We start from the raw sequence: 23,187 nt of genomic DNA on the forward strand, positions 1-23,187 counted from the left end.
CTTGGTGTTCTATAATCTTCTTTTATTTGAACATTGATAACTTTCTCTAGGTTTGGGAAGTTCTCTGATATTTTCCCTTCAAATAAACTTTCTACCTCTATCTCTCTTTCTGCCTCTTCTTTAAGACCAATAACTCTTATATTTGTCCCTTTGAACCTATTTTCTAGATGTTGTAGGCATGCTTCATTCTTTTTTCTTTTGTCTCCTCTGTATTTTCAAATAGCATGTCTTCAGGATGACTAATTCTTCTGCTTGATTGGTTCTGCTATTAAGAGACTCTGATGCAGTCTTCAGTATGTCAGTTGCATTTTTAACTCCAGAATTTCTGCTTGGTTCTTTTTAATTATTTCAATCTCTTTGTTAAATTTATCTGATAGAATTTTGAACTCCTTTTCCATTATTTGAGATTCTTTGAGCTTTCTCAAAACAGCTATTTTGAATTCGCTGTCTGAAAAGTCACATGCCTCTGTTTTTCCAGGATTGGTCACTGGTATCTTATTTAGTTCATTTGGCAAAGCCATGTTTTCCTGGATGATCTTGATGCTTGTAGATGTTTGTCAGTGTGTAGGCATTGAAGAGTTAAGTATTGTACTCTTCACAGTCTGGGCTTATTTGTGCCAGTTTTTCTTGAGAAGGCTTTCCAGTTATTTAAAGGGACTTGGGTCCCCTGCCCAATATCACTAGGGTTCTTGCTGACTCATAGAGGTCTTGGTGGTCTTGGATAAGATCTGGAAGAATTCTCTGGGTTACCAGACAGAGACTCTTTCTCTTCCTTTATTTTCTCCCAGACAAACGGAGTCTCTTTCTGTCTGTGCTGAGCTGTCTGAAACTAGGGGTGTGGTGATGCAAGCACCCCTGTACCTAGCACCACTGGGATTGTGCTAGGTCAAACCTGAAGCCAGAACAGCACTGGATCTTGCCCACAACCTGCTATAAACACTACCTGGCTACCACCTATATTCACTCACAGCCCTAGAGCTCTACAATCAGCAGGTGATGAGGCCAGCCAGGTTTGTGTCCTTTCCTTCAGGGTGGCGAGTTCCCCCAGGCCCTGGGTGGGTCCAGAGATGCTGTCGAGTAGTCAGAGATTGAAGTTAGAAATCTTAGGAATTTATCTGGTGCTCTAGTGTTCTGTGGCTAAGCTGGCACTCAGACTACAACATAAAGTCCTTCACGCTCGCCCTTCCCCTTTCCACAGGCAGAAGAGCCTCTCCTTGCGGTCACCACCACCACCAGTCCATAGCGGGGTTTTGCCAGGCCACTGCTAGTGTTCACTTAAAGCTCAAGGGCTTTTCAGTCAGGTTGTGGTGAATATTGCCAGGCCTGGGACTCACCCTTCAAGGGAATGGGCTCCCCTCTGGCCCTGGGCAAGTCTAGAAATGCTGTCTAAGAGTCAAATCCTGGAATCAGGGACCCCAAGAGTCCACTTGGTGCTCTGCCCTGCTGTGGCTGTGCTGGTACTTAAGGTGCAAGACAAAGGTCCCTTTACTTTTCCCTCTGTTTCACAAGCAGAAGGAGTCTTTCACTGTAGCCACTATAACTGGGAATGTGCTGGGCCACCCCTGAAGTCAGTATGTCTCAGAGCCCAAGGGCCATGGCTTACTATTAATACCTTGGTATTGCTGCTGGTTATTTGAGGCCCAACGTCCCTTTAGTCAGCAGGTGATGAACGCTGTCAGAACTAGGTCCTTCCCTTCAAGGCAGCAGGTTCCCTCTTGGCCCAGGGTGTGTCTAGAAATGTCATTCAGGAGCTAGGGCTTGTAATGGTGGCTGTGTGACTCTGCCTGGCACCCCACTGGATGCCTTCCATGGCCAAGGTGGTATCCAAGATGCAAGATAACGTCCTCTTTACTCTTTCCTCTCCTCTCCTTAAACAGAAGGAAGGAGACACTTTTGTTGTTGCGAATTGCACTGCCTGGTGTTGGGGAAGGCATGGCGGAAGCAATCCTTTAGTGCCCCGGTTGGTGTTTCCCTAGGTCACAGTTGGTGTCTCCCTATGTGCCGCCCTAGTCCTCTGGCTCTGAGCCGAGCCCAGCACTAGGGTTTGCCTAGAAATTGGAGTCCTTGTATCCTAGACTGCCTTCAAGTTTACCTAGGACCCCAGAGCACTTTGGCCAGTGGTGGTGACTTGCTGACAAACTGGAGTTCTGACCCACGGGATGGGCGATTTTCCTCTGGATATAGCTAGTCCAAATGCTTCCTCCATGCATGGGTACTGTCTCAGCCCCACACGACTTTGCTCTCCACTCTGACAGGGCAGCACTGAGTTCAGTGTACAGTCCCCCATTCACTGTGCTGTCCCTCCCCCAAGTGCACAGACTCTTCAGGCTGCACAGCCACTGCAGGAGTGAGTCAGGGAGGGGTGGTGTCAGCGATTTAAGTCTCTCCAACCGTCTTCAATGACTCTTTCAATGATATGAAGTTAAAACCAGGTACTGTGATTGCTCACCTGATTTTTAGCTCTCATGATGATGTTTTTATGTGCAGGTAGTTGTTAAAATTTGGTGTTCCTGCAGAGGGTATGAATAGTGTAGGCTTCTATTCCACCATCTTGCCTTACTTTAATTTCTTGATGTGTCTTTGTCAAAAGCTTTTACTCCTGATACTTCACTTTTAGCATCTTCACAGCCTTCTCAACATTGAAGTTTTTCCTGATTTGAGACAAATTTTTCTACCCATTAAGTGAATTTTTAAAAAAATGTCTTATGCCTACTTCTAATTTCTGTTGTATGCTGTGTAAGTTGAAAGACTCTAAAGGGATGGGGAAGCCGGAATTAGAAATATTATGTAAAGGCCTTGATATTCTTACATTTTCCCCTTAGGATGGAATTTTTTAACCCATAACAAATGAAAGGTGCAACTAGTGTTATAGACCTTATCTTCATACTATAGCATTTAGAATTCTGTGCCTTTATGTTATGGAAACCCAGGACAGTTCTGAAATGATGAATGTTCAGAGAGGCACTTGAGTACATCTTAGTGGTTTGGTTTTTTTTCTGTATGATATATGACCTTTCTCTACTCATTTAAGAGAGATCGGCAAGAAGTACGATCTAGGCCTGTTTCAAAACAAATGAAATCATGTGATGATGAAGATGATTACAGTTTAAGGTAAGTAACTTAAATTCTCAAGCACCTTCTTTTAAATTGATGTACATGGATCTTTAACTATGTAAGATCTTTTTGCATGCAAACATTGAAAATTCTATAATTTTAAGAATAATGTATATATAGGGGGCTTATACCAATCCGACACAGTGGAAGCCCTTTATCTCATGTAATTTTCAAAATATTATTTTGAAATGTATATTCTTGTCCTCATTTTAAAAACTTTAGAGAGGAAACAGGAAAAAGTATATAATTGATGTGAATAAAACTATGAAATCATATTGTAGCAGACACAATGATGATCACCAAACATTCCAGGTCTCTTATAGTTGTCAGTGGGCTATGAATAGAAGTTTAGTTAATCTTTTCCAAGCCAAAACAGACAAGAATTGGTGTGTGAACCTCCAGCTGACTTTCTAGCCATGAAGATGAGTAAAATTCCAATTGATAAAATCTCCTAGCCTGGTCTCTGGGTGACCGTGTGTGGAACATGTAGAAAAAAGGGTCCTTCTTCCTCACTATGGCTGCATTGAATGGGTTAAGCTGCTGGAATTTTTAGGTTACTAGCCTGCTTATCTTTGCTAATGTTGAAATTGGTATTGGGAATGGAATGCTGCATAACAAAAACTCAGAAGTGTGGCATTACCTTAGCAGTTAGGTGGGAACCAGCAAGGAAACTGATATTGGAGGCTGAAAAGATAAAGGATGAATGTTATGTAGTGGCAATGAATTTAGTAAAACTGTCATCTGTGGTAAATTGGGAGGCACAACAGGTGTCTAATGAACTTGTTCTCTGGGGAAAGAGGCTGAAACACAATATTAGCAGTATATGCTCTTTTTTTTTTTTTTTTTTTGAGACGGAGCCTCGCTCTGTCGCCTAGGCTGGAGTGCAGTGGCCCGATCTTGGCTCACTGCAAGCTCCGCCTCCCGGGTTCACGCCATTCTCCTGCCTCAGCCTCCCGAGTAGCTGGGACTACAGGCGCCCGCCACCTCGCCCGGCTAATTTTTTTTGTATTTTTAGTAGAGACGGGGTTTCACCGTGTTCGCCAGGATGTTCTCAATCTCCTGACCTCGTGATCCGCCCGCCTCGGCCTCCCAAAGTGCTGGGATTACAGGCGTGAGCCACCGCGCCCGGCCTCAGTATGTGCTCTTGAAGAGACAAGTTTGGGATAGATTTGGCTGATTTGCAAGCAGAAATAAAAGGGAATACCTGATTATCTAATTCAGATTCACAAAGATTTACAACCATGATTTCTTTGAAGAGCTTTATGGTTTTAACTCTTAGATTCAGGTTCTTTGATCCATTTTGAGTTAATTTTTGTATGTGGTATAAGAGTCAACCTCCATTCTTTTGCACATGGATAGCCATTTGTCTCAGCATTATTTGTTGAGAAGACTATTCTTTCCCCATTGAATGTTCTTAGCACTCTTGTCAAAAATCAGTTGGCTGTAGACATATGGTTTTATTTTTGGACTTTCATATCTGTTCCATTGATCTATATAGCTGTCATTATGCCAGTAGCACACTCTTGATTACCCTTGTTGTAACTGTCAAGTTGTGGAGTAAACTGGTTTTAGACCTCAAGAATTACAAGGTAAAATCGAGAAAATCTATAAGGAACAAAAGCCTATCAAAATTCAACCTTGAGGCAAATATCAGACTAAACATGTGGACTTTATGACTACTGATAAAATTTTCCAATGGATTAAGGCTTCTCAGGGCAAGAATCAGATTAAATGGCACATAGTGAAACTTTTCATTTGGGTAAAATGACCCACGGCAAAGACCTAACTAAAGTTATAGTCTCTCCTTAGAAGCTTGACACTGTTTAACCCATTTTTAGATTGAGAAAGAGAGGTCAGGTGAAGAAATAAATAAAGAATTAGTCTTGGAAAGAATTGTAGGTGATGTAATGGCATGTAGAACTGACTGAAATTAAATAGGGAAGAAACCCACTAGTTTGGGGGAAAGTTTTATCAGCAAAGAAACTCTAAGAATGGACTAAAATTATTTGTGGCTTTTAAAATATTAAAACAGCTATGGGTACCCCACCTCCCAGTATTCTAAGATCAAGAAGCAGGCTGTAAGAGGTGCACAGCCCTACAGGGTTTAGAGACAAAAGAGAAGTTTATTCCTACATGGCAGTATATTTGGCTCATGTGAAATATTGGGATATTATTCATGTATTCAAAAATAATTATTGCATACAATCCAGTATTTCCTTTCCTAGATATTTACCCAAGAGAAATATAAACATATATCCATGAAAAAACCTGCATGTGAATTTTTAGATCAGTTTTATTCATAATTACCAAAACCTGGAAATAATTCAAATATTTATCAAATGGTGGCTGGATGAACAAATTATGGTATATCCATGCAGTGGAATACTACTTGGCAATAAAAAGCCATGAACTACTAGTAGAATAACAACATATTTGCTAAGTGAAAGAAGCCAGGCTAAAAAACATATATAATCTATGTTTCCACTTATTTGATGCTCTGGAAAAGGCAGAGCTTTAGGGACAGAAATCAAGATGGTTGTCTGGGGCTTGAGTAGGGGTTAGGGGACTACCAAGGAACACAAGGGAACTTTTTGAGATGATGGAAATATTCTCTGTCTTGTGGTTGTGGTGGTTATGTGACAATATATGTTTGCTAAAACATATTTAACTGTATATGTAAAAAGAGTATATTGTATGATATATCAATTATATCTCAAACCTGAAAAAAATAATTTTTGAACACTGTTAGTGCCAGGTCTAGCTACTGGTATTACAGTGGTGAGTAAACAGACCTGATCTTGTTTCCAAGAAGTTAATATGTGTTGCTTTTGAGTATTTTTTAAGTACCTCAATTACACATTTTTATATTTTGATATACATATGTATGCATACATATAACATGAAACCACTTTATTAGCTGTAATACTCTGATATTCTGTAAAAAAAGATATTGAAGTTATCAAAATTCCAAAATTTGGATTATACATAGATTTAACATGGTGTTTATCCAGTAAACTGAAGAACTGAAATGATACTAACAACAGATGATGTTGTGATGATAACGCTCTGTTTATCTATCAGTTTTTTTTAATGCTACTGTTTGAACAGATGGCTTTTACCATGTAAAACATGGCATTTGGTGATCAGTTGGGAATTGCTGAATATGGGAAATAATTCTGTAAAGAAACCATTCATTTCAGGTTGGAACAATGATATTCCACCTAAATAAGGAAGAATATATTTAAATAGGTCTTCAACACCCAGGATGACTCTGTCAAAAACTGTGATGGGAAACCAGAGTTTAATCTCCTAATAACGTAGTATACATATCCTCCAGTCTGCTTGAAGCATGGTTTACCATACAGTCATTTCCATCATATTACAAACATTTCATGGAGTTAAACAAAAGTAAGAATACCATATTGTAGCTTATTTTTCATGGAAATACACTAGCAAAGTAATATCATTGCAAAATCTGATGGAGACAGATAACCCTTTAATGTCTTTTGACTGATATGTATGCATGTGTGTTGGGGAATGGAATGAGAGGTACAGAAAATGTACTAAAGAAATGACAAACATTAATTTAAAATGAGGAAGATTAAAGAGGACACTTAAAATTTGTATAATATTTGGAAACCTTTTCATGTCATTTGTGAGAGTGATTCTTTAGTTTCTGTAATTTTTAACATATTTTGAAAGCCTTTTTTTTCTTCCCAGAGGTATTTCTAATAGTTAAGAGGTTTATTTATCTAAGTGTATCTTTGTATTTAATACTGAAAAAACTTATGCATGGCTAGCTCAGTTGGAGGCATCTGATGGAAAATAATTTTAGTTGTATGTCCTCTCCAATGGTTAGGACTTCTCAGGGGATATGACAGAGTTTTTTCATAGCAATAATGGATGCTAACATGGTATGTTTTCAGAGATGTAAATACAATGCCCAAGACAATGTGTTAGGCAAATTTTTTCTGTAAAGGGGCAGATAGCAAATATTTTTAGATTTGTGGGCTAGTCTGTGTTGTACCTACTTAACTTTAAGGTTGTAGTGTGAAAACAGCCATAGATCAGACATAAGTGAATGAGTGGGTGGATTCAGCCTGTGGACCATAGTTTGCAGACTTCCATAAACACTCCTTGTTTTTTTGTTGTTGTCGTTTGAGACGGAGTTTCGCTCTGGAGTGCAGTGGCGCAATCTCGGCTCACTGAAAGCTCCACCTCCTGGGTTCATGCCATTCTCCTTCTTCAGCCTCCCAAGTAGCTGGGACTACAGGTGCCCGCCACCACGCCTGGCTGATTTTTTGTGTTTTTAGTAGAGACGGGGTTTCACTGTGTTAGCCAGGATGGTCTCGATCTCCTGACCTTGTGATCCACCCGCCTTGGCCTCCCAAAGTGCTGGGATTACAGGTGTGAGCCACTGCGCCCGGCCAACACTCCTTGTTTTAAACTACAAATATATTTTGAAAACCTTGTGTATAAAAATAAATTGCATTTTAGATGTGTTTATTCATGCACTCAACAAATACTTAAGCCAGTAGTACCTGGCATATAAGCTTTTAAATTGACTAGGCATAGAATATTGAACAAGGCAGACATGATTTCTGCCCTCATAGAGTTCACAGTATAATGAGGAAAACAGGCACTGACCAAGTGTTTTAAGTGGATTAAAAGAATGATAACATTGAGTGGGCTCATAATAAAAAGCCCTGTGGTGAATCGTTTGTAAAATGGGTAATTGCTGTGGATAGCCCACAATTACTCTTGATGATTTCCATTCATTAAAATTTTTGCTAGTTCCCTACTAGAATATTGGCATTATAGTGTATCTTCTTAAAGGTGAATTATTTAACCAAAGCATTTTTCTTGTTTATGGTACTCATTCAGAAAAAATTAACATGTGGATAACTACAATTATAGCAAAGATTATTTGATAGTTGAATAGTTTCCCTTTCAAATACAATTGTTGAATATCATTGTCTCAGCTCAATGTCATCTATTATTAATGTATAATGTTTATTTTTGGTCTGTAGAGGTGTATTACCATCTGAAGGGATAGTTCATCTTCATTCAGAAACTAAGGTATGAAATTAAACTTTCTCTGAATACAATTATATTCTGTAGAACTTAGGTTTTTTTAGACTTTTCTTAGACAAAGCAGAGAAGGGGTATGACTCAACAGAAACAATATAAACCTTGATAGTCAGAGGGATGCATTTATGAAATGTCACTCATATAATAAATGGAATCCTTTGTTGTCTCATAATTTCACTGAATAATTTGGAGGTACAGTGGAAAAAATTCTAGGTGAAATGACTTTGTAAACTGAGGCTTATTTTTTTTTTCTGAAGCTTACATCTAGTAGAGCGAAGACCTGAAAAAGAATGATACTCATATGCAAAGAAGGTGATTTGAAAAGTTTGTTCGTTCATTTAAATATTTATAGTGTAGAGATCACTCTTCTAGGTGTAGAACATACTGGGATCTATGTTTCCCATCCATGGAGACCTAAGCCAAGGGAACTGTATACCTGAAGGCCACGGAAGGCCTGCCTGGGGAATAATTGGTTCCTGAGGAGAACTAAATTCTGTGAGTCAGAATGTCCAGATTTATTCACGACAGTCCACTGGCTAGCTGAATACCATTGAATCTTTAGGACTCATTTTCCTTATCCTTGAATTTCTTGGTTTTGGTATTATCTAGGTCTTTTCCAGCTATACAGTTGTGATATTCTTGAAAAGACATTTTTGGTAATTCCATCAAAATAGCAGTTTTTCTGTGTAGCAAAATAGCAATTCTATGTGTTACAGAATTGCTTTCTTTGGCAAATGATTAGACTCTAATTAATCAATACTTTCAATTCTTTTAATGTAGCCAAAGACCAAAAACATTGATCCTGTAAACAAGGTTCAAAACAAATTACACTCTGCAAATAAGGGAAGGAAAACAAATTCAAGGTATAGTATAGTTTTCAAAGTATTTCTTTTTTTTTAGTTGTATAATTCACAATACCATCATTCTTAATTTTTAAGCTCTGTTTGTTTTTCCAGATCTTTTTATACCCTAAACATTAAGTTACCCTGCATATATCTTATCCATATTCAGTAATTTAGAACATTTTCTACTCAGAAATGTTTTGCAGCAGTTAACAAATACTTTATATTGTTCTCAAGAAAAATTCTAAATCTAAAATTTTTATAAATGTTATTTCTAGTGATTTATTCTCTTAGAACTGTGACTGCAACTGAGGTTTGTTTTGTTTTGTTTTGTTTTTTGATCGCTGCCTAGTTCTCTCAAATAGGCTCAATAGTCTAGTTTTTGAGTATTTGACAAAGTGCATACATTATTTTGTCTATTGAGCTACAGAATTATTTCCCATGCTCTAAATAGGACTATAATATAATTATAATTTACATTTTATTGTTTTTGGTGAGAAAGAATTCAAGACAGTTCTTAGTTTTATAGGCATAAAAAGGGACCCAAGATGCTCCCTAGGATAGGATGCTTTCTAGAAAAGGTGGAGGATTGAGTTGCACCAACCATCTTCAGTCAGTTATTACATTTAGATGTCTATTACTTACCCAAACTGATCACTGCATTGTAATTTTGGAAAAATCTTTGTTCATTTTTGTGTCTTTTAATTGTTTAAATAACTTTTTTGTTTTTGTTTTTTTTAAATAAAAGGGATGGAAAAAATAGAGTAAAGTGATAAGGAACAGAAAATAACTATACAATAGATTGAAGAAAAGAACTTACAGGCCACATACATGCATACATAACTGGAAAGGGTTACCTTTTCAGACTTCACATTTTTTTTTTTTAAAGTTGATTTTTCAAATAGAATTCTGAAGACCAAGACCTACTATTTGATAGCACAATAGGGTGACCATAGCCAATTATAACTTAATTGTATTTTTAAAATAACTTAAAGAGTGTATTTAGATTGTTTGTAATTCAAACAATAAATGCTTGAGGGGATGGATACCCCCTTCTTCATAATGTGCTCATTTCACATTGCATTCCTGTATCAAAACATCTCATAAATATGTACACCTACTGTGTACCCACAAAAAATTAAAATGAAAAGAAAAGAATTCTGAAGCATTTGCTTATGTTTTAAAAGTGAATTTGCCTTTCAGAACCATAAATTTGTTGATGTGTCAATGAATTAGGCCTGGCCCATTCCTCAGTGCCTTTAGAAATGAGTTTTATTTTGTCGGTCTTCTCCATTTCATTAAAAAAAAATCAAATCCAACTTTTTGGTTAATATTGATCATGGTAAGAATGTGTTTCTTTGGGTGGAAAAAAATGTTGTTTGAGCTATTAGCTCTTCACTCTGTAATTTTTTCTCAAGAGGTATTTTTCTTTGCTGTTTGCAGAATTATGGCCAGGGTGATGTCAGTTTGTACAGTTTTTCTCCAGAGGCATGTAAATTTCAAAGCCACAGGCTGGATTTGACCTAGGAGGCCAAGTGCAGTACTCTTAGTTTTGGTATTCCCTTATATGGAGGCAAAGTCTAGACCATCTGGCCTCATAAAGCCTTCTCTAGCTCTGTGGTCATGTGATTCATAAAGACCAAAAATCTGCTAAGTCTCTTGTAATATAGTCCTTGAAAGTATCATATGTAGATTTCATCATAAATTTCAAATGTGTAATAGTAGTCTCTTGTAATATAAACCTTAATATCAATTACAGATTTCATCATAAATTTAAATTTATAATAATTTTGATCTGCTTATTTGGGTAAAAGGCATATATCCTTTCTACCTTTCTATTTTGTTCACATATACGTATATACAGACATATGTATTTAATTTTTATTTTTTAGTGTTAAATTGAAATACTCTGATGTCCAAACTGCCGACGATGTTGCCATTCCAGAGGATTTCTCAGACTTTTCCCTTGCAAAAACAATTAGCAAAATTGAAGGGCAACTGGAGGAAGAAGGCTTACCTGAATATACAGATGATATTTTTTCTGGTGTTAGTAATGACATTGGAACAGGTAGATTTTCTTTTGTTTCTTATTTTTATCTTTATAGCACAGTTACTTAGAAGAGGAAGTCTTGGGGAACTATTTCTTACATTAAACAAAAAATGTATTGTGATGTCTTGGTTTGTTTCAGTATAATCTAGTAGGATGTGGTGGAGGGAGGAATGAATGGGATTATAGATGAAATAAAACTGGCCATGAGTCAGTCATTGTTAAAGATAGGCAGTGGGTAAATGGGGTTCATTGAACTTGCCTACTTTTATGTTTCATATTTTCCATTATAAAAAGTAAAAGTAAAAAAGACTGTATTTACTGGTTTGATTGAATACATTTCAACTTAAGTTAAAATACCCATCGCTTATTGTTACAATATTTAAAAAGTTTTTCTGAATTTTTTCATTTACTGTTACTATATTTTATTTATTGCATGTTAAATCAACACATGCAAAAGGACAAATGAATTGACATTGCATCAGGTAAAATAAATGAATTTTCTAATGTATATAATTTTTCTTATTAACTCATTCTTTGCGTATCACTAGAATAATACTAAATTTCAATCAACTAAAAACATTACTAAATTTATGAGGAGCCTCCTATGCTATTGAAGCAAAAAAGTAAGACAATTGAGTATATATGAACTAGTTACTGCCGAACTATAATACAATTAATTGTGACTACAGGCAAGCCACTTAGCCCCTCTGTAATAGCAGTTTATTCATTTGAAAATTTAGCAGTTTGTATTAGATGATCATAAAGTTTATGTATTAGTCTGTTCCTGCACTGCTATAAAGAAATACCTAAGACTGTGTAATTTATAAAGAAAAGGTTTAATTGGCTCATGGTACTGCAGGCTGTACAGGAAGCATAGCAGTTTCTGCTTCTGGGGAGGCCACAGGAAACTTCCAATCATGGTGGAAGGCAAACAGGGAGTGAGACACCTCACACGGTGGGATCACGAATAAGAGATAGAGGGGGGAGGTGCTACATGTTTTTAAACAACCAGATTTCATGAGAAGTCACTATTATGAGGACAGTACCAAAAGGGATGATACTAAACCATTTATGAGAAATCACCCCCATGATCCATTCACCTCCTACTAGGCCCCACCTCCAACACGGGATTACAATTCAACATGAGATTTGGGTGGGGACACAGATCCAAACCATATCAGTTTATCTTTAAAATTATTTGATTCTGTGAGAAATCATAATTTATATATGTAATAATTATTGTGTTATATACTAGTCATAAGTAGGGAGCAATTTTCTTCTGCACTTACTATATTTACTGACCGAATCAAGCTTTCTAGGGCTAGTTATGGTAAGGAAATGTAAGTGGAGCAGTAAGTTGCCTTTAGGTCTCTCTAAGATGCTTTTGAGGATGTGATACCCAGGTGTTGATTGTTCCTCGGTAGAGGAACATGGTCCCAGGTCCCATGGCCCTGTTAGAACTGCCTCCCTGTGTTCCCTTTTTAGTATCACTGGTCTAGGTGTCTTCTTCTTTGGGAGAATTTTCTCTTATTTCAGGTGATTGCTTGGAATGGTTTGGTTATGTGTGGGAGAAAAGATCAAGAAGTAGTTTGGGAGCACAGATTACTTTGTAAGATTAAAGCTAGGGTCGAGTGGGGAGCAGAGTTTAGTACTGTGGGCCTCCAGACATGGGAGCACTCTGCTCCTTGGGTTAGAGTTGAGGTAGAGTTACTAAGGTTAGAGTTAGGGAGAAAAAGAAATGGGAAAAGTCATGCTTTCCTATTTTTTCTTCCTTCTTTCCCTCAGAGGCCAACTACTGTCAACTTCACACTTTTTAATTTGTCATTTCCCTCTATTCCCTGCTCACCTGGAGTTACATGGTAGGAGAGTTGAGGCCAAAGAGACCTAGGTAGAGTTAGAGCCAACCCATAATTCATCAGCTCGATGATAACACTGAGGGCACTTAAAAAAGCCAGAAGTGTGTATGGAGATGTTTTATGCTGTGCACATCACATGTGTATGGCTTAGTGGATTTGTCCTAATGACTTCTCAGAGCAGTTCCAAGTGTTTCCTCAAGATAAATTTCATGATTGTTTTATAATATTCCTACTATGCCATTTTGAACAAATGACTGAATGACTTATGAGTGAGTTCTTAATTCAGTTTTCACTTTATTTACTTTATGGGCCTACAAACTTCAAAGATTTACTGCTGATATTATTGAATAATGAACTTTTGCTGGCAGTAAAATACCAAAGATAGATCTTGAAGGTTTGTGGGAGAAAGCTTAGACACTAAGGTATTAGTGTATTTCTTTGCTTCAAAGACACATATACTACATTTTAACTGCTCAGAAATTGGCATCTGCATTACAGTCAGTGGCATTTTGTAATCACAATGACTAGATAGAAGCTGAGTTTTGCTAGAGAAGATTTATGTTTGTTTCTACCAAACACTCAGGGACATTATTGACCTGAGAACACTTTAAATTCTCTGATGTAGTTTGGACCACCCTGGTGAGTGTGAATTTAGTCTGCAAACTTATGTGAATACTACCTGTGATTTCTTTCTGTTGACTGGATTTATTTGTCATTGACCTTTTCATTAGGACTGTTTAGTACCTATAGTGCCCCCTAAGAGATATCTCCTATTTGACTCCCCATCTTGAGTATTTTCTTCTTTATAAAGTAATGGCCTGTCTTACAATTGATGTCATCTTAGATTCAACAAAAGACAGTAAATATAATTATTTAAATTCACAGAAGCACAGATCAGATTTCTAAAGGCCAAACTCCGTGTTATGCAGGAGGAATTGGATAATGTTGTATGTGAATGCAATAAAAAGGTAAGCTTTAAAAACCTCTTAAAAGGCTGCAATATTCAAAGACATTTTAGGAGCAATTTCCATTACATTTTGAATAACTTTATTTAGATATAAATCATAGTTAAATTTTGAAATCAAAAATTGTATCTAAGTACTGAACTTTATTCTGATATGTTGAATTTTCACAGAGCTGAAATATCTTACATTTTTGTTATAATTAGTATTCTCTATATTAGTCTTACAAGTGTAGTGTAAGCTATTAAATGCAAATAAAACATTTGACTTCCATTTTTTGAAGGTAAAAATAGACTGTAATTTGTTTTTCATGAAATGTGTATAAATGTCAAAGAACATATGAAACTTCTTTTTTTCTGCTTTGTTCTGATAACAAATCTTACATATTTTTTCACATAATCTATAATTTCATAACTATAGGAGGATGAAATTCAGAATTTAAAGTCTCAAGTAAAAAAATTTGAAGAAGATTTTATGAGACAGCAGCGAACAATTAATATGCAGCAGTCTCAAGTAGAAAAATATAAGACTCTTTTCGAAGAAGCAAACAAAAAGTGTGATGGATTACAGCAGCAGTTGTCTTCAGTAGAACGGGTAATTATTTTAGTATTTTTCCTAACTTAATGCCAAAAATACAATAAAATTATTAAGGTTACACATTTGTATAGATGCCATTTTGACATTTGAGTTATTTTATTAGTATTTACTGAAAACTCTTTCCCCTGCCATAGAATATTTTTTAACAACTGTATTGAGATGTAATGTAATTCACCCTTTTAAAGTATACAATTCAGTGGCTTTTGGTGTATTCATAGAATTGTGCAACTATCACCACAACCATTTTCATAATCCCTAAAGAACACTTCATACCCTTTAGCCACCCCACCCTGACCCTGCTCCCCTCAATCCCTTATGGCCCTAGGCAACCACTAATCTATTTTATGTCTCAATAAATTTGTCTGTTCTGGAAATTTCATATACATGGAATCATATAATATGTGGTCTTTGTGACTGACTTTTACTTAAGATGTTTTCAAGGTTCATCCATGTTGCAGCACCTATCAGTACTTTATTTCTTTTTATTGGCAAGTAATATTCTGTTGTATATAACACATGTAATTTACCTGTTTATCAGTTGGTAGCTTTGGGTTATTTGGGTTGTTTCTACTGTCTGGCAATTTTAAATACTTTGAATATGCGTGTATAAGTTTTTGTGTGCACATATGTTTTCATTTCTCTTGGTTATATAGCCAGGAATGGAATTGCTGGGTCATATGGAAATCTTGTGTTGACCTTTTGAGGAATTGCTGTTTTCCAAACTGCCTGTACCATTTTACATTCCTACCAGTAGTGCATGAAGGTCCTAATTTCTACACATCCTCACCAACATCTACTAGATTATCTTTTTGATTATAGCCATACTGCAAGGGTAAAAGAGTTACCTCATTGTGGTTTTGATTTGCATTTCCCTAATAACTAATGATGCTGAACATCTTTTCATGTGCTTAATGGCATTTGTCTATTTTCTTTGGAGAAATGTCCTTAAGATCTTTGCCCATTTTTTAAATTGGATTTTTAAAAATTAATAATAAGAACTTTTAAGTTATATGTTTAGATACAAGTCCCTTATCAGATGTATGATTTGCAAATAGTTTTCCCATACAGTGGGTTGTCTTTCACTTTATGGTACTCTTTGAGGCACAAAAGTTTTAAATTTTGATGAAGTCCAGTTTATCTAACATTTATTTGATTGCCTATGCTTTTGGTGTCATATTTAAGGGGAGAATGTATTTTAAGTAAACTATCCTAGCTTAAAACATTTTATATTAGTGTACCATTGTGAAAATAAAAATATACTGTTTGCGATTGCTTTGTAAAATGTGATAAGAATTATGTAATATAGCACATCGTGAGATTTAGTAAGAAAATGTGCCCCCTTTATTAATACCCTTATATTTTTCTTTTGTATGGTCATATTTAAAAACCCTGCTTTTTAAACATTTTGGTCTTGTATAATTAGCATTATCTTGTAATAAGTTTTAATATCAAATTCACTTAGATATAATTTGTAGGCAGTAAATTCACACTTTTTAGTGTACAATTCTATGAGTTTTGACAAATGTATGCAGTAATGTAAGTATCACTATAATTGAGACATAGAACAGTTCCATCAGACCCCCCAAATTCCCTGTGAATTTAGTCAAGGCCTTCCCTAATCCCAGCCCCAGGCAACCACTGATGTGTTTGCTTTTTAAATTTTGGCCTTTTCCCAAATGTCACATAAATAGAATCACATAGGATATAGCCTTTTGAATCTGATTGTTTTTTTTTTCAGTTAGCATAAAAGATTTGATATGGTTTGACTGTGTCCCCACCCAAATTTCATCTTGAATTCCCACGTGTTGTGGGAGGAAGCCAGTGGGAGGTAATTGAATCGTGGGGGCAACTCTTGCCTGTGCTGTTCTTGTGATGACGAAAAAGTCTCAGGAGATCTGATGGTTTTAAAAGGGGGAGTTTCCCAGCACAAATTCTCTTCTCTTGTCTGCTGCCATGTGAGACATGCCTTTCACCTTCCAACATGATTGTGAGGCCTCCTCAGCCATGTGGAACTGTGAGTCCAATAAACCTCTTTCTTTTGTAGATTGCCCAGTCTTAGGTATGTCTTTATCAGCAGCATGAAAATGAACTAATACAGTATATTGGTACCAGTAGAGTTGGGCGCTGATGCAAATGTTGAAGTGACCTTGCAACTGGGTAAGAGGCAGAGGTTGGAAAAGTTTGGAGGGCTCAGAAGAATACAGAAAAATGTGGGAAAGTTTGGAACTCCCTAGGGACTTGTTGAGTGGCTTTGACCAATGTACTGATAATGATATGGACAATGAAATCTAGGCTGTGGTGGTCTCAGATGGAGATGAGGAACTTGTTGGGAACTAAAGCAAAGGCGACTCTTGTTACGTTTTAGTAGAGAGACTGGTAGCATTTTGCCCCTTTCCTAGAGATCTGTGGGACTTTGAAATTGAGAGATGATTTAGGGTGTCTGGTGGAAGAAATTTCTAAGCAGCAAAGCACTCAAGAGGTGACTTGGTGTTGTTAAAGGCATTCAGTTTTAAAAGGGAAACAGCACAAAAGTTTGGAAAATTGCAGCCTGACAATGCAGTGGAAAAGAAAATCCCATTTTCTGAGGAGAAATTCAAGCCAGCTGCAGAAATTTGCATAAGTCATGAGGAGATGAATGTTAATCCCCAAGACAATGGGGAAAATGTCCCCCAAGGCATGTCAGAGATCTTCACAGCAGCCCCTCCCATCACAGGCCCGGAGGCCTAGGAGGCATGATTGGTTTTGAAATGTGAGGACATGAGATTTGGGAGGGTCCTGGGGTAGAATATGGTTTGGCTGTGTCCCCACCCAAATTTAATCTTGAATTCCCACGTGTTGCAGGAAGGACCCGGTGGGAGGTAATTGAATCATGGGGGCAGGTCTTTCCTGTGCTGTTCTCATGATAGTGAATAAGTCTCAGGAGATCTGATGGTTTTAAAAATGGGAGTTTCCCTGCACAAGCTCTCTCGTCTGCCACCATGTGAGACGTGCCTTTACCTTCTGCCATCATTGTGAGGTCTCCCCAGACACGTGAAACTGTGAGTGCAATAAATCTCTTTCTTTTGTAAATTGTACAGTCTTGGGTATGTCTTTATCAGCAGCATGAAAATGGACTAATACAACATGCAGTATTTATCCCTATTATAGTCCATTTCTTTTTATTGCTGAGTAGTGTAAACACTGAATGAATATACTTCAGTTTCTTTCCCCAGTCATCCAGTAATAAAACTTAATTATAGTATTTAATAGTCTAAACTTGTGTTTCCAATATGGTAGCCACTTACATTTGTGGCTAAATTGTGATGTGCTGTAACTGTAAAGTAAAAATCAGATTTTGAAAAATTCATGTAAAACAGAATGAAGAATGTAAAATATATCAAAATCTCTTAATATTTTTTGTATTGGTTATATGTTGAAATAATATTTGAATATATGAGGTTAAGTGAAATACATTACTAAAATTAATTTTACCAGTTTCTGTTTCACCTGTTAAAGTGGCTACTAGAAATTTTGTAATTACATAAGTATGCTGTATTCTATTTCTATTGGTCTAAGAAATATATATAATGGGTGTAAAGGGAAAAAGCTGTAGTGTCTGGGGGAACATCCATGTTTTAATTTGTCATGACTTTACCATTTACCATTATGCACCCAAGTTCTGGTCACATCACTGTTCTAGTCTCACATAATCTTGAAACACTGGTTATATTTTTGATTCTTTTCATGTTCTTGGCCATCATCTCCAATCCTGTGCAATATTTCTTCCAAATGTTTTTCATTCATCGCTTCTTTTCAATTCCCATTTTGTGTCCATTTTCCATTTCTTATCCATTGTATCCTGTACTTTGTCAGTAGGTTAATGTTCCCAGAGGGTGACATTGATTATACTTTTCCCTTTGTAGAGGGATAATTTTTTTCCCTTTGTATGGGGATGATTTTTTGAGTGCCATATGCCAGATAAAATGCATTTTATAGAAAGGGAAACTGAGTGGCCAGGCATGGTGGCTCATGCCTGTTATCCCAGCACTTTGGGAGGCCAAGGCAGGCAGATCAGGAGGTCAGGAGATTGAGACCATCCTGGCTAACACGGTGAAACCCTGTGTCTACTAAAAATACAAAAAAATGCCATTCCAAGATGGCCAAATAGGAATAGCTCTGGTTTGCAGCTCCCAGCATGATTGATGCAGAAGACAGGTGATTTCTGCATTTCCAACTGAGGTACCTGGTTCATCTCGTTGGGACTGGTTGGACAGTGGGTGCAGCCCATGGAGGGCGAGCCAAAGCAGAGCGGGTGTTGCTTCACCCAGGAAGTGGAAGGGGTTGGGGGATTTCCCTTCCCTAGCCAAGGGAAGTTGTGACTGACTGTACCTGGAAAAACAGGACACTGCTGCCCAAATACTGCACTTTTCCCAAGGTCTTAGCAACCGGCAGACAAGGAGATTCTCTCCTGTGCCTGGCTTGGCGGGTCACATGCCCACGGAGCCTTGCTCACTGCTAGTATAGCAGTCTGAGATCGAACTGCGAGGCGGCAGCCTGGCTGGTGGTGGGGCGTCCGCCATTGCTGAGGCTTGAGTAGGTAAACAAAGTGGCCAGGAAGCTTGAACTGGGCAGAGACAACCGCAGCTCAGCAAGGCATACTGTCCCTATAGACTGCACCTCTGTGGGCAGGGCATAGCTGAACAAAAGGCAGGAGACAACTTCTGCAGACTTAGATGTCCCTGTCTGACAGCTCTGAAGAGAGCAGTGGTTGTCCCAGCACGGCATTTGAGCTTTGAGAATGGACAGACTGCCTCCTCAAGTGGGTCCCTGACCCCAAAGTAGCCTGTGAGACACCTCCCAGTAGGGGCCGACGGACACCTCATGTAGGCGGGTGCCCTTCTGGGATGAAGCTTCCGGAGGAAGCATCAGCCAGCAATAACTGCTGTTCTGCAATATTTGCTGTTCTGTAGCCTCCACTGGTGATACCCAGGCAAACAGGGTCTGGAGTGGATCTCCAGCAAACTCCAACAGACCTGTAGCTGAGGGACCTGTTAGAAGGAAAACTAACAAACAGAAAAGAATAGGATCAACATCAACAAAAAGGACATCTACACCAAAACCCCATCTGTAGGTCACCAACATCAAACACCAAAGGTAGATAAAATCACAAAGATGGGGAGAAACCAGAGCAGAAAAGCTGAAAATTCTAAAAACCAGAGTGCCTCTTCTCCGAAGAATTGTAGCTCCTTGCCAGCAACAGAACAAAGCTGCATGGAGAATGACTTTGATGAGTTAACAGAAGTAGGCTTCAGAAGGTTGGTAATAACAAACTCCGAGCTAAAGGAGCATTTTCAAACCCATCGCAGGGAAAATAAAAACCTTGAAAAAAGGTTAGACAAATGGCTAACTAGAATAAAAAATGTAGAGAAGACCTTAAATGACCTGATGGAGCTGAAAACCATGGCACGAGAACTTTGTGATGCATGCGGAAGCTTCAATAGCCGATTAAATCAATTGAAAGAAAGGGTATCAGGGATTGAAGATCAAATTAATGAAATAAAGTGAGAAGAGAAGTTTAGAGACAAAAGAGTAAAAAGAAATGAACAAAGCCTTCAGGAAATACGGGACTATGTGGAAAGACCAAATCTGCGGTTGATTGGTATACCTGAAAGTGATGGGGAGAATGGAACCAAGTCGGGAAACACTTTTCAGGATATTTCCCAGGAGAACTTCCCCAACCTAGCAAGACAGGACAACATTCAAATTCAGGAAATACACAGAGCACCACAAAGATATTCCTCAAGAAGTGCAACACCAAGATACATACCTGTCAGGTTCACCAAGTTTGAAATGAAGGAAAAAATGTTAAGGGCAGCTAGAGAGAAAGGTCGGGTTACCCACAAAGGGAAGCCCATCAGACTAACAGTGGATCTCACGGCAAAAACCCTACAAACCAGAAGAGAGTGGGGACCAATATTCAACATTCTTAAAAGAATATTCAACCCAGAATTTCATGCCCAGCCAAACTAAGCTTCGTAAGTGAAGGAGAAATAAAATCATTTACAGACAAGCAAATGCTGAGAGATTTTGTCACCACCAGGCCTGCCTTACAAGAACTCCTGAAGGAAGCACTAAACATGGAAAGAAACAACCAATACCAACCACTGCAAAACACGCCAAATGGTAAAGATCATCGATGCAATGAAGAAACTGCATCAATTAATATAACCAGCTAACCTCATGACAGGATCAAATTCACACATAACAATATTAACCTTAGATGTAAATGGGTGAATGCCCCAATTAAAAGACACAGACTGGCAAATTGGATAAAGAGTCAAGATCCTTCAGTGTGGTTTATTCAGGAGACCCAACTCATGTGCAGAGACACACACAGGCTCAAAATAAAGGGATGGAGGAAGACCTACCAAGCAAACTGAAAGCCAAAAACAGCAGGGGTTGCAATCCTAGTCTCTGATATACAGATTTTAAACCAACAAAGATCAAAAGAGACAAAGAAGGCCATTACATAATGGTAAAGGGATCAATTCAACAAGAAGACCTAACTATCCTAAATATATATGCACCCAATACAGAAGCAACCAGATTCATAAAGCAAGTCCTTAGAGACCTACAAAGAGACTTAGACTGCCACACAATAATAATGGGAGACTTTTACACCCCACTGTCAATATTAGAAAGATCAACAAGACAGGTTAACAAGGATATCCAGGACTTGAACTCAGCTCTGCACCAAGCAGACCTAATAGACATCTACAGAACTCTCCACCCCAAATCAACAGAATATACATTCTTCTTAGCACCACATCACACTTATTCTAAAATTGACCACAAATTGTAAATAAAGCACTCCTTAGCAAATGTAAAAGAACAGAAATCACACCAAACTGTCTCTCAGACCACAGTGCAATCAAATTAGAACTCAGGTTTAAGAAACTAACTTAAAACCACACAACTACATGGAAACTGAACAACCTGCTTCTGAATGACTACTGGGTAAATAATGAAATGAAGGCAGAAATAAAGTTGTTCTTTGAAACCAATGAGAACAAAGATACAACATACCAGACTCTCTGGGGCACATGTAAAGCAGTGTGTATAGGGAAATTTATAGCACTAAATGCCCACAAGAGAAAGCAGGAAAGATCTAAAATCGACACCCTAGCATCACAATTGAAAGAACTAGAGAAGCAAGAGGAGACAAATTCAAAAGCTAGCAGAAAGCAAGAAATAACCTAAGATCAGAGCAGAATTGAAGGAGATAGAGACACGAAAAACCCTTCAAAAAAATCAATGAATCCAGGAGCTGACTTTTTGAATTTTGTCTAAAAACAAAATTGATAGAACACTAGCAAGACTAATAAAGAAAAGAGAGAAGAATCAAATAGACAAAATAAAAAGTGATAAAAGGGATATCACCACGGATCTCACAGAAATATAAACTACCATCAGAGAATACTATAAACACCTCTATGCAAATAAACTAGAAAATCTAGAAGAAATGGATAAATTCCTGGACACATACTCCCACCCAAGACTAAACGAGGAGGAAGTTGAATCTCTGATTAGACCAATAACAGGCTCTGAAATTGAGGAAATAATTAATAGCCTACCAACCAAAAAAAATTCAGGACCAGATGGATTCACAACCAAATTCTACCAGAGGTACAAAGGGAGCTGATACCATTTCTTCTGAAACTATTTCAATCAACAGAAAAAGAGGGAATCCTCCCTAACTCATTTTATGAGGTCAGCATCATCCTGATACCAAAGCCTGTCAGAGACACAACATAAAATAATTTTAGACCAATATCCCTGATGAACATCTATGTGAAAATCCTCAATAAAATACTGGCAAACTGAATGCAGCAGCACATCAAAAAGCTTATCCATCACGATCAAGTCAGCTTCATCCCTGGGAGGCAAAGCTGGTACAACATATGCAAATCAATACACATAATCCATCACATAAACAGAATCAAAGACAAAAACTACATGATTATCTCAGTAGATGTAGAAAAGACCTTCGACAAAATTCAACAGCCTTACATTCCAAAAAATTCTCAATAAACCAGGTATTGATGGAATGCATCTCAAAATAATAAGAGTTATTCATGACAAACGCACAGCCAATATCATACAGAATGGGCAAAAACTGGAAGCATTCCGTTTGAAACCTGGCGCAGGACAAGGATGCCCTCTCTTAGCACTCCTATTCAACATGGTGTGGTGTTGGAAGTTCGGGCCAGGGCAGTCAGGCAAGAGAAAGCAATAAAGGGTATTCAGCTAGGAAAAGAGGAAGTCAAATTGTCCCTATTTGCAGATGACACGATTTTATATGTAGAAAACCCCATCGTCTCAGCCCAAAACCTCCTTAAGCTGATAAGCAACTTCAGCAAACTCAGTGTGCGAAAATCACAAGCATTCCTATACACCAATAACACACAGCCAAATCGTGAATGAACTCCCATTCACAATTGCTACAAAGAGAATCAAATACCTAGTAATCCAACTTACAACGGATGTGAAGGACCTCTTCAAGGAGAATGACAAACCACTGCTAAACAAAATAAAAGAGGACACAAACAAAGGAAGAACATTCTGTGCTCATGGATAGGAAGAATCAATATCGTGAAAATGGCCCTACTGCCCAAGGTAATTTATAGATTCAATGC

The 23,187-nt window shown here is 37.7% G+C and overlaps 1 protein-coding gene across 6 annotated transcripts in view; it reads left to right on the plus strand.

The window, feature by feature from the left end:
• The window catches only part of LOC116268512 (testis-expressed protein 9), a 67,358-nt gene that overhangs the window by 14,789 nt on the left and 29,382 nt on the right, over positions 1 to 23,187 (plus strand). For all 6 annotated transcript variants that reach the window (XM_031661607.1, XM_021940601.2, XM_031661609.1 and 3 more), the window contains 6 exons: positions 3,032 to 3,111; positions 8,145 to 8,193; positions 8,986 to 9,068; positions 10,940 to 11,115; positions 13,839 to 13,921; positions 14,336 to 14,509. In XM_031661607.1, the coding sequence (XP_031517467.1) occupies positions 3,032 to 3,111; positions 8,145 to 8,193; positions 8,986 to 9,068; positions 10,940 to 11,115; positions 13,839 to 13,921; positions 14,336 to 14,509 (645 nt within the window). The remainder of the gene's footprint in view (positions 1 to 3,031; positions 3,112 to 8,144; positions 8,194 to 8,985; positions 9,069 to 10,939; positions 11,116 to 13,838; positions 13,922 to 14,335; positions 14,510 to 23,187) is intronic.

The sequence above is a fragment of the Papio anubis genome, unplaced genomic scaffold, assembly GCF_008728515.1.
Source record: "Papio anubis isolate 15944 unplaced genomic scaffold, Panubis1.0 scaffold201, whole genome shotgun sequence".
NCBI classification, from domain to species: domain Eukaryota; kingdom Metazoa; phylum Chordata; class Mammalia; order Primates; family Cercopithecidae; genus Papio; species Papio anubis.